This window comes from Episyrphus balteatus, chromosome 4 (assembly GCF_945859705.1).
Source record: "Episyrphus balteatus chromosome 4, idEpiBalt1.1, whole genome shotgun sequence".
Classification (NCBI taxonomy): Eukaryota; Metazoa; Arthropoda; class Insecta; order Diptera; family Syrphidae; genus Episyrphus; species Episyrphus balteatus.
Window position 1 is genome coordinate 69,992,975 of NC_079137.1, and position 12,195 is coordinate 70,005,169.

The 12,195-nt window shown below is 29.2% G+C and overlaps 1 protein-coding gene across 2 annotated transcripts in view; it reads right to left on the reverse strand.

Annotated features, from left to right (window-relative positions):
- Nucleotides 1-3,999: 3,999 nt before the first annotated feature.
- The window catches only part of LOC129918303 (high affinity cationic amino acid transporter 1-like), a 35,422-nt gene continuing 27,226 nt past the window's right edge, over nucleotides 4,000-12,195 (reverse strand). For both annotated transcript variants that reach the window (XM_055998767.1, XM_055998768.1), the window contains exons 2-6: nucleotides 6,645-7,073; nucleotides 6,305-6,565; nucleotides 5,978-6,246; nucleotides 5,680-5,917; nucleotides 4,000-5,615 (exon numbers count right to left, since the gene is read on the reverse strand). In XM_055998767.1, the coding sequence (XP_055854742.1) occupies nucleotides 4,906-5,615; nucleotides 5,680-5,917; nucleotides 5,978-6,246; nucleotides 6,305-6,565; nucleotides 6,645-6,993 (1,827 nt within the window). In that variant the 5' untranslated portion in view covers nucleotides 6,994-7,073 and the 3' untranslated portion in view covers nucleotides 4,000-4,905. The remainder of the gene's footprint in view (nucleotides 5,616-5,679; nucleotides 5,918-5,977; nucleotides 6,247-6,304; nucleotides 6,566-6,644; nucleotides 7,074-12,195) is intronic.

The following is a 12,195-nucleotide window of genomic DNA, read 5'->3' on the forward strand; positions in this document are numbered from 1 at the left end:
TACTTTGACGACTTTCAATGAAGACGGAGGAGGCTAGAATGAAAATGAGTATTATTGACATGTTAGTTTAAGGCTTGAACAGGGTTTATCAGTTTTAATCATACAAGTATATTGTTTTAGATAAGACCCAATTGCTTACCTCATAAGAACGTGTGTATAAAAAAAAAACTAAAAAGCCTTAATCGCTTCATTTGAAATCAATTTTATCAGAATAATATAAGAAAATTGTATAGATGACTTTTGGAATACGTTATTGAGTGAACCATAAAAGACGTCTTTAAGTGGGCACTAACGCAAGATAGCAATCAGATGTCATCAAATTAAATTGTTCACGAGTTAATTAATCATGTTAAGTTTTTTTTCTTTTTTAAATAAGGATAATTATAATCGGTTAACATGGTGTTTAAGGTTGTAGATTAGATTAGATAGTGATTTAGTTTTCTGTTTTTTTTTTTTTATAGAAATGGTAGTTGGAATTGATAGAATTTGGCAACAGTGATTTTCAAGATATTTGATAATAATTTAATGATACTAATACTATTTATAAAAAATTACTAGTTTTTATCATATTAACTATCTTACAACTCTTGACAGCAAATGATAACATTTAAAGTCTATACACAACTCAAACTAAAAACAACAGTGTTACGGAAGAAACATACAATATTGTAATTAATCATTCAAACCATTCCGAACATATTGGCATATTTATCGTTGCTTTGGGTTTTCCAGGTTAAAGAGTGATTTTTTTTATGGATTTTTACATATATGAAAAAAATATGAATTGGATATGTTTTAATTGAGTGTTTTCAATGAAGAAAATAGCTGTGAGAAGATCTATTGGTTTCTATTGGTGAGAAGGTCTATTGGTTTTATAAAGCAGCGTTGAAGCTTTTGCAGAAGTGTTTGCCGAAGCTTCTGGCTCAATTAACTTCTACATAATCCACTCATCCACAAATTTAAACATCTTTGATGAAGCGTTTAGCGAAGTTATAACTTCTTTAAGAACATTTCATGTGGAAAAAACTTTATAAAAGCCTCATAGAAGCTAGTTTTTTTACCCTTAACGTTATGTTAGTTAACTTCTGTAATTTTATCAGCATTATTTAAAAACATTGATAATAAAGAAAGTAGAAAGCTGCGTAAAGCAAAGAAGAGATTTGAAACTGTGTTAACATGATGACCATATTAATAATGGCGCAAAATTTTAAACGATTAAGTAAATTGCTAAAGGCATTTTAGTAAGTTACTACTACTAAGCCAAAAAGCATACGGATTTGTTACTTAGTGACTTACTAAATGGTTTTAGCAATTTACTTAATCTTTTAAAATTTTGCGCTAATGTAATTAACTAAATACCTAATAAAAAAATTCAATGTTCGCCAAAAAGAAGAATTATAAATTTACTTAAAAGCACTTAATAGAATAAATTAATGTTTCAATAAGAATTAAATATTGACGTTCAATATCAGCTGACAGAGGTTGAGAAACTACATAATTTGAAAAGAAAAACGTATAAAATCTATTAACTAATCAGATAAACAAAATGAGTTGAAACTTTTAAAAATAATCGCAGTACAGATATTGTTAATGATCAAGTAGCTGATCGTGCAATCTTAAATGCGATCAACTAACCGATCAAAAAACGTTATTGACCACACTCCATACAAATTATTGGCGCGATCAGCTTTGTGATTCTACTATAAAGTGCTTAAATGTTGCAAACAAGATACTAACTGAATATCAGTTCATCAAAATTATAAAGAACACCGTGATTGTTGAACTTTAATATTTTACAAATTGTTGAGTCATACGCATAAAATAAAATCAATTTTACGATATGAAGCTCTATACGCATCGAGAAAGCTTATAATCCGCTTAGTTGGCTTAATTTTTTTTTTTACAAATTTTAAGCTCATCCCTTTAAGATCCATCCTTTTAAACTTCTTAAAAAATGATTTGGTCCGAGAAAAGTCAACAAGTGTCAACTCAACCCGCTTGATTAACTAATTAAGAACTTACATTAAAAAAAAAGATACACATACGCCATAGTGAACATAAAATTTAAACCACAAAAAATGCTTCAAGAAAATTTATCGCTGACTTAACAATCAAACCACTTAATTTCAAAAGTATACTGTTGTTCATCTGAAATTGATAGCCCTCACCTGTTGGACAGAAATAGAACGGAAAGATTTTATGTTTAAAAATTACTTTTTCACTTTTCAACTTTAAACACCAAATAAACTTGGCTAAATGAAAAAAAAGACAATTAAGATATACAAAAAACTTAAATCTTAAAATACTTAAGTCAACACAAAATTCTCGTAAGTTAATAAAATTCTTAAAAGAAAACAATTCGATCCGGCTTACTAACTTTTGACATTGAATAAAAATAGCAGATCAACTTGATGTGGTTAAAAAGGCTTTCACATCATATCGTGTCAACGAGTTTTTAAATATGCAACTATGGTAAAATATTCAAGTTATTACCGGTACTAAACCAAAAGGAACAATATTTTTTGTTACTGGATCTATAGGGCAAGTATTGGTTTCGTGTAAAAAAAAAATGTTCGACGTTATTATTAAAATCAACGTTGCGATTCGTGCCGTCAGAAATTTGGGACAGATCATTTTTATAAAATTCTGATTTTTTAAGTACTGCCATTATCTTAAAAACGGCTACAAGAACAATTTTGATTAAACTTTACACACTTAAAATTGTAAGGAATTTCATTAAAAAGCTAAAACGGCCAAAACATGAAATCCAAAATTAAAAACAAAATTGAATTTTAAAAGGAATCACAAAGTCGTATGTGACTCAAATTATTTAACACAAGGTCGTATGTTGAATTCTTAAAAGCTTTGAATTGAGTCTCACACATTTCTTTTTTACTTTTTCTATGCAATAATGTTGGCCTTAGGGTTATGAAGATTTTTCTCCTTTTTATCGCAAATTAATTTTTTTTTCATTTCGACCTTGTTATTTTCGGGCGACGAAATATTTTTCGAGTTTGTTTAAAATTTTTAGTCAAACTGCATTTTTTTTGGGAATTTTTATTTGCCTATAATAACTTTTTTGATCCGCAAAAAACAACGGCAAAACCGTGCGATCTAAACGTGCACTTTATTTTTTGATGAAGTGGTGTTTTTTGAAGCACATTATGATTTTCTTCTGACCAAAATGATGCATATTCTACACTGAAAGAAAAAACCTTGATTGGTTTTAAAGCAAGTTCCTTGTTAAACTTTAGATCGGTAAGTGCTGAAATGCATGCAGTAAGGCAGATATTGAAATCAAAAACTGCTACATTGTTGATAAGTTTTTTAAAAAGTATAATAGTCTAAGAGCCCCCAGTTAATTTTGTAGAGGCACAACCTAAATGTGATCATGCAGTTTTTATATCCAGATGCGTTCTAAAAACGAATTCTAAAGTCTGGCAGCTTTATATGTATTATATTGTTTTCAGTGGGCTAAGAAAACTGAGTTTTCCATTAGTACTCTTATTATTTTACATTCTAATGATCCCATGTTTTGTCAGGTTTGTATTTTCAATTGTTCTAACCTTCAAATCCCAATCTTCTGATCAACATTTGAAAAAATTTGAGGAATTTTTTTCATTTTTCTGTTCCGTTTGACCGACATGAATAAAAATCAATCTAGACAATTTCATAAACTTCATTGAAAAATTAATGAAAACGGCAAAAAAAAAACATACTTACCTAAAATGTAAGACGACTCTCTAAATACTCAACAGATATTCATATTTTTTTTAATCTTAAAATAAAACACTCAAATGTACACATAAAATTTTAATGTTCCACCAATTTTTTTTTTATTTTAAATATACAAAATAATAAATTCTTACAAAACTAAAATGGAGAAAAAAAAATAAAATAATTTTACTAAATAAAAACAAAAATAAATTTAAAAGAAAATTACAAAAATAAACATTAAACTAAAAAAAAAAAACTTAACAATAACTATAAAATGTAGAGTATGTACAAAAATATTACCGGTTAAAAACATCAATAGAAATATAATTATTATATGTTTATGAAAAAACAACAAATTTATAGATATCCAAAGATTTCTTGTAAGACAGCATTTTATGTTAAATTAAATGTCTGACATTCTTTCACAATTGAATTTGAATTCAACGCAAAGAAAGAAAGTATACTTTTAGGTAAATGTTCTTAGATTCGGACCATTGAAAATGATGCTATAAAAAAAATGCTGCCAAATTGAATACAATTTAAAAAAAAGCAATAAAATGGATAGTTTTTTTTTTAAGTTTTCTTAACTTAATTTCAAATGGCAATCAAATGAGAAAAAGATTTTAACCAGTAACAATAAATACATAAAATCATTATTTTATACAAAAAATTAATTATTTAATCTTTTGTTTCATTATATAATATCACAACACAATATTGTATAGCTTTTATTTTCAATCTTTTACCTATTTTTAATTAAGTAACAGATTTGATTTTTTTTTTCTTGTATATAAAATAATATTTAAGTAACAAATGACAAATTTAAGGTAAAAATGTAATAATTTTCTTTTTTGTTTTCTTTTGTTTGTAAAATTGTCGAATAAAAATGATTTATAGGAAATTCGAGAGGACGGAATTTAATGGGCTCTTGTTTAAGACCTATAAATTCATATTATCCGAAATCTATACTCTCTTAAAAAAAATCCAAAATCTATACTCTCTTGAAAAATAATTTGTTTTTTAAAAAAAATGTATATGGTATATAAATTGAAATCTATACTCTCTTAAAATATAATAATTATAATATTGATACAGTAGAAACGCAATATTTAGTTTCTTAATTTTTTTTCACTCAAACAGCAAAACAAAAAAATATTGTTTGACAATATTTTGTGGATGTGAATGACTCTAACTTTGCTGTTCTGTAACACTGTATCGTTTGCCATTCGGTGGCTTATCACTCACAACATCACCATTAGATTTTCCACCAATATAATTATGGTTAAAACCATTTTCAGGAAACTGTGCCATGTCAAGTGTTAATTGCTTATTGTCAATGCCTTGAGTTGATTTACGAATTCCGTATAAGAAATATATCAAATAGCCAATAAAAAGCCAGACCAAAAATCTTATCCATGTCTGAAGATCCAATTGGAACATCAAATACAGATTGAAAAAGACACTGATGCAGGGAATAAATGGCACTAGAGGAACTTTAAAGTTCAATTCAGCACCTGAAACTGGTTGACGTTGAATGGAGAACAAGATGAGCAATAGAGCAGCTGTCAAAACGCCTATTGCCACAATTCCAGCAGGATTATCCGAACTAATGTCAACAACTTTCATAATTATACAGGTAATAATGGAAACAATACTAAAAACAACAATTCCAACTTTTGTAATATTCGAAGAAAGTGAATTGGGTTCCTTGATAAAATTCAAGTTGAATAGTTGTCTGATGATAACAGGCAATTTTACGCTGACATTTTTCATTTTAATATCGTCTTGCTGATAACGAAGAACAAGGACACATATAGCAACAATTGTGTAAGCCAGTAGAGTTCCAATCGACATCATATCAATGAGCTGGTGAAGATCGAAGATCAGAGCCATGATAGCTGTTGAAAAAGTCTTAAAGTCAATCACTATTACAAAAAAAAAGTAAGTTGCATTTTGATTTACCTGCAAAGATTCCAGAAACGATAGTTGCAAGCAGAGGAGTCTTGGTGTAGCCGTTAACTTTGGAGAAAAACTTAAAAATGATTCCATCCTTGCCCATGGCATAAAGAACACGAGGCAATGGAAACATGGCGCCCAATAAACTGGTGCAGAGAGCAAAAACAGCTCCAATAGTTACTATCCACTTGATTGTTATCCAACCAACTTCCTGAAAGACGTGGGGGAAAGGTGCTTCAGGATTCTAAAAAGAAAAAAATATCAGTTTTTTTCATTTTGATATAAGCCTGCTAGAAAAACTCACCTGTAAATAGTATGGCCACATCATTGTCAAGACCGTAGAGACTCCAAAATATGACAAAAATATAATTATCAATGAAAAAACAATAGAAAGAGGGATATTTTTCTTGGGATTGATAGCTTCTTCGCCCGTAGTTGCAACACAATCGAATCCTACAAAACCGTAGAAACATTTTGCAGCTCCAGCCATTACTCCAGCCCATCCATATGGCATAAAGCCACCAGTACCAGCATTTTCTGGGACATCAGTTAAAGCCCAATTACCCGGATCAGCTAAATAAGTCTCAAAATCATCAAAAGCTCTCTCACCATAACCTCACTTATAACTTACCCTTAATTGATCCTGCAACAAGGACAATACAAACTGTGACCAAATTGACACAAGTGAAAATATTATTCAAGACACTTGATTCTTTTACACCGAAAGCCAAAAGGCAAGCCAATAGAAGAACCATGAAGAAGGAGAAGAAATCTGGGTATTTACCCAGGAAGCTGACATTAATTGGCATTACCTCTTGAAGAGTGTGTGACATTGTGTTGTTAATAAGTGCGTCAAGGTATCCACTTAGACCTCTTGCCACACTGGCCGTTCCTTTAAACAAAAACCGATAATTATAACCAAACTGATAATTTAACTTGTTTATTAAATTTCATCTTTAAACCCTACTTACCAATAACATATTCCAATATCAAATTCCAACCAATAGTAAAAGCGACAAATTCACCAACTGTCACATAGCTGTAAACATAGGCACTTCCCGCCCTCGGGACTCGTCCTGCAAACTCGGCATAGCATAAACCAGCAAAAGCTGATGCTATGGCAGCAAAAAGAAACGATAGCGTTACAGCAGGACCAGCCTGTTCGTATGCTACCGACCCAGCTAGGACATAAACGCCCAAACCAAGTGTACTGCCAACACCTAATGCTGTCAAATCAAAAAGTGTTAGGACACGGGATAGCTTGGATTCAGATTCATCGGGCATTTTTCGACGGGTTAATGCTTTCCAACATGCAGCCATTTTGTTTTTTTTTTTTTTTTTAAGTTATCTTCTTGGTCTATTGAACGATTTTGAGAGTTTGTGACTTATTTCACTAAAGGCTTAAATGAGAATGAAAAAAAAAAATCTAACTTATATTAGGGTTTAAATAGTGGGCCTAATCGTAATCAAAGTTTTTTTTATTAGGTAATTTGTTAGTAACTGAAGACCCTCTATTATTTAGTTAATTTTTTTATGTTTATTTTTGTTTATTTATATCACAAAACCAGACGAATGTTTATCTAAGATCTTTAGCAATAAAAGGTTTGTTTGTTATATGAATGAAAAAGAGAAAAACAAATTTTAAATCTGCACCGGATGTTTGAATTAATATAGAACAAAGATACGAGTTTTTAGTAAACACCAAAAGCTTTTAACAGAACACAAAAATTGAAGGACATAAATACAAAGCATGTGAATGAATTAATTTCATCTTTTCGGATAAAAGTTACTGAAAATATAATATACACTATAAACCATTAATATCCAGAGTAGCACAAGTCAGTAAAAAAGCAAATAAATTAATTTTTTAAAAGATCCAAATTTTAAGCCATCCCTTTATTGAATTAAATTAAACCAATTCCCATTTTTTATTTATTCAAAAGCAAATAAATATATTAAATTGTTGTTCTTAGAAAATTGCAAATACATTTTTGTATACCACCAGACTAAAATGTGATAATATCATTTAAGCTATACGTAAAATCATACCATTTTTCACATTAACTCTAGTTAATGCTGTCATTAAGAGCCTTTAGTCTAGTGTATTACTTTCATTTTGAGGAGTCAAGCTTAAAAATTAAGATGAGATTTGAGTTGATACTTTAAAAACTAAACTTAAATAAATATTTTGAAATACACGATTTGTGTAGTAGTTAAAATATTGGCAGATTTTTAGAGGAAACCATTCCCTGTGGTACAAATACTAATCCGACTTTAACCAGTTTTTCAGACATTAAGTCGGCTTTAATATTTCTTTCATAGATACATTCACGGAAATTTTGTCGTACGTGACAATCAACATTTTCATATGTTAACTTATATCTAACGAGATTTCGACCATAGGGCCAGATTATTAAGGGGGGGAATCCCTCTGAAAATTTTTATTTTTGCATTAATTTTTGTTTGCCTTATAAATTCATTTATCAACCGAAGAAACTATTTTCAGTGGTCTAAGCCTTAAATGAATCCTCAAATGCCCCAAGATAGTCCCGAAACCCATGCCCATTGAACCTACCTCAGTACGAAAACGAAAACTTTAAATGGTTTTTCCTCAAAACGCGCTTATTTCCGCGCCTTGCAACGTAACTCAAAAACTAATGAAGCTATCGACTTGAAATAAATTGCAAATTACTCTAATTATTGGCCATTGCATGAATCTAAAAGTTCAACAAAATTTTTACAATAAATATTTTTTTTAACAATTTATTTATAAAAAATCATTGTGTTTTTTCGTCTTTTTGGTCTCTAATTTTTATTTTACACTTTTTTTTTACTAAATTTAGGTTCATGCATGCGTATAAATATATTTTATTGGTTTTGATTATAAATAATTTTCTGGACCTGGACATTGCACGGCGCAAACTCGAGGCGTCAACTTTAAAAAGCTGTAGAGCCACCATTTTGTTTTTTTTTTTGTACTTCAAAAAAATTGTATCAATACTTTATAATGTCAATAATACCTATCACATACTTTCCCAAATTTCAATAAATGCTTTCAGTTTTCCAAAAAAAATTATTGAAAAAGCTGTCGTCCCGAGGGATTTCCCCCCTTAAGGAACTTTGTCAGTCTGTACGTGACATTCCTTGTTTTAAATTATTTTAATAAGCTGAAATAGCAGAATATTTTTTGGTCATAGCGATAATTTTACTACAAACTCGAGGGTTTGGTTTAATCTTCAATAAGTAAGTTAAAATTAAAGGGCAGAAAATTGAATGGACCGGGCGCCTAGCATTGAAATACGCTACTGGCGTCATGCCTACTTTCCACATTATTTATGTGTAATGTGTCTTGAAGTTTTACTGTTTCATAATGATACACATTAAATATGTTTATGAATAAATTGAACAATATGTCCAGGTGTAGTTCGTATCAAGGCTTTGGTCATTTCAGATTCGACTGCACCTTTAAAACACCTGCATAAATAGTAAAATTCTTGCGGAGCATAGTAAATACCTACTTGTATTGCTTTCAATTAATTTGTGACGTTAGTAGCTAATTGTTTTATAAATTTAATTGACCAACAAAAATTTACTTTATTGCTAGATAAGGCCAACAAGCACCAGGAAACTATTTAATATGTATCGTTTTAAAAATTATAATTTGTGTTGGAAATTAATAACAATGTGGTTTTTGGCTAAACGAAATATCATGCCTAAAAAATTGGTTGAGAAAGTTAAACAAATCTGTTATTTCATTGTGTAGCTAGAAAGATAAAACTTTGTTTAAATCTTTGGGAAGCATTGTTAAGATTTTTTCCAAATGAATTAAACTAAGCTAATATTGTAAAGAAAAAACGTGCATGATATGTTTTTACACATCTTTTTCGATTTTTAAGAATTTTTCGAACTTTCTTAGAGAACGTTCTTAGAACAACCAGTAGGTAAATATAAAATTCTCATCATTTTGCCATCGCAATTTCATTTCAACTTTATTTCAATTTCAATTATATTGTATTTCAATTTAATTAATTAAGTCACTCGAAAACTGATACAGTGATAGCTTGTAATTTATTTATTCATTTTGGTCACACAATTTCATGAGAATCAACAAGAACGAACATTTAACCTTTAGTGCTTTGATTAAACGATTTTTTTTTTCAGATCTTGAAAACGAAATAATTGTTAAAAGTGCACTATTTCTTATAAGAAAATTACAGTGGTAACAGTTGTATTTTATTTAAATTCACTCCAAAACTTAAGAACTATTAAATTGACACTTTCCTTTATATACTTATTGGCTATTGGTCTTATATCTTTTTTGTTGACCATTTTTACATAAAATGGAAATGATGAGTGAACCAGTGCAATTTTATGAGCGTCAATAAGACAAAATTAAACGCGTTTGCATGCAAAACAACCGTGAACACCTGCACTTCGATGAGCGATTCTGGTTTTTTAGGAAACATGTTTACATTTTGTTTAAGAAGTTTGTTAGCTGGTTTCAGTTGGTATGTGCTTAACTAAAGACAGATAACTAGGACGTATTGGACTTTGAAAAAACTTCTAGACAAATAACTTCGTTAGAGCAATAGTTTGTTGAGAAAGAACAGTTTTTCAATTTCATGCTACACCTTTTCTTAGATGAATAAAGAAGCTAATATTGTTACTCTTTTTTACGTTAGCTTCGTAAATGAGGTTGATTTCATACTTCTTTTCTTCAGGAAAAGATTGAAAGCCATCCTTTTTTCCAGGCTTTACAATGTGTAAATAAATATCATACGCTTCTGTCTTAATTTTTTCGAGGAACAAGCAGTGAAAAGTTAGAATCTAAAACTGGTCAAGACAATGGATTTCTATATGCTTTACTTAGTTCAGCGTAAACATTACGATTTCAGATCAGATTCTAGCTAGAATGTTGTTATTTTCCAGAAAGTCCGAAGGGCTCAAATGTCTGACTTATGTTTTATTTGTCTGGAGAGACCTTAAGGCTATACTGGCGCCTTTGTTATTTTCATTGAAAATGGCTTAGTCATAGTTTTTTTTTTTTTTTGATAAAAGTCATATCTCAAAGTAATAAAGATTCTATCTTTATCAACTAAAGGTTTGACGTATTTTTTTGTTAAATAATTAACTTTGTATGAAAAAAGTATTCTTCCTTTTGGTAACTCACGTTATAAAAAAAAACGAATACTTTTTCGTTTCGGTGATTCACCATTCAAATATATCAAATTCACCATTTCATAATTTGTGTTTTCCAAAAAGTATGCAATCTTATCAAAATCACAATAATTTTGGTGTAAAACAAACTATGTATTCATAAAGTGATTCATAGTTTGAAAGGTATTAATGAAACCAAACGTTTAGCTATCAATAAAAATAATAAATTAATCAAGCAAATGTGAAGTACTAAATCCTATTTGAAAAGACTTAATTCGATTGTTGCCTACTTAAAATTTAATCTAACTTCATTCATATAAAATTAAGATATACGTAGGTAATTATCTCTTGCATTAGACTTTAATCAACCTAAACAAGTTGAGCATTGCACTGTTTTCACTTGTTTGTGTGTTCTGAAAAAATTGTTTACAACTCGAGGTACCTACGCTAGACGACTTTCAATAAACTTATTTTTTTTTTTTTTTTTGTTGGTTTATCAATTACAAGAATGTGCCATTACTTAAAGTCTTCTATAAATCTGGATTTACTTAATAAAATTTAATAATTCCGATTAATTTTAAAATGAATCACCTGAAAAAAAATAACAATCAGTATAGTAACCGTCATTAAAAAGGTATTCAATAATATGGTGTCACTATTTTTTCACAGTTACTAAGTTTAAATAATTTTATACTCTTATCACTTCAAAAAAGTCAATGACAATAACAATAATGAAATTTCAAGGCTTGAGTTTAAAGTCTCATGAATAAAATAAAATTTGAGATATAAAAGTCAAGTATCGAGAGAAGAAGAAATTCATTGACGCAAGAAAGTTAAACAGTTAGGAATTTAATCAAATATTAACCATTCACCATTTCTAGATTTATTTTTTATCTGAATTGTGGGTTTTAAGGGGGTTCTTTTCAAGACTTCGAAGTTCAAAAGAAATACATCTGAAGACTGAAGTTGAATTTTCAAAACACACTTCTTCAAACGATTTTTTGAAAAGGCTACCACAAAGTAGCCTTTTTTTAGTAGGAAAAAAAATTTATTTTTTGGCTAGGTTTTTTAACTGTCAAACTAACGAGATTGTTCAATTATAATAAAAATTTAATTCCCAAGAAGTCATTATTTTTTTAAAATGTTTTTATAACTTTTACTGATAAAAGTATTAAAAAATGCAATAAATTTGCTTATTAATAATAAGCTTTAATAATATGTTTTGACAGACAACATGTCTTGCTTAAAATTTCAAAAACAACTCAACAAATAAATCTTATCATTTTTATCATTAATACCCATTGAGGAGACGGTCGTCGACGCCTAATAATAATTTATATCATAAACTTAGTCAAATTCATCAAA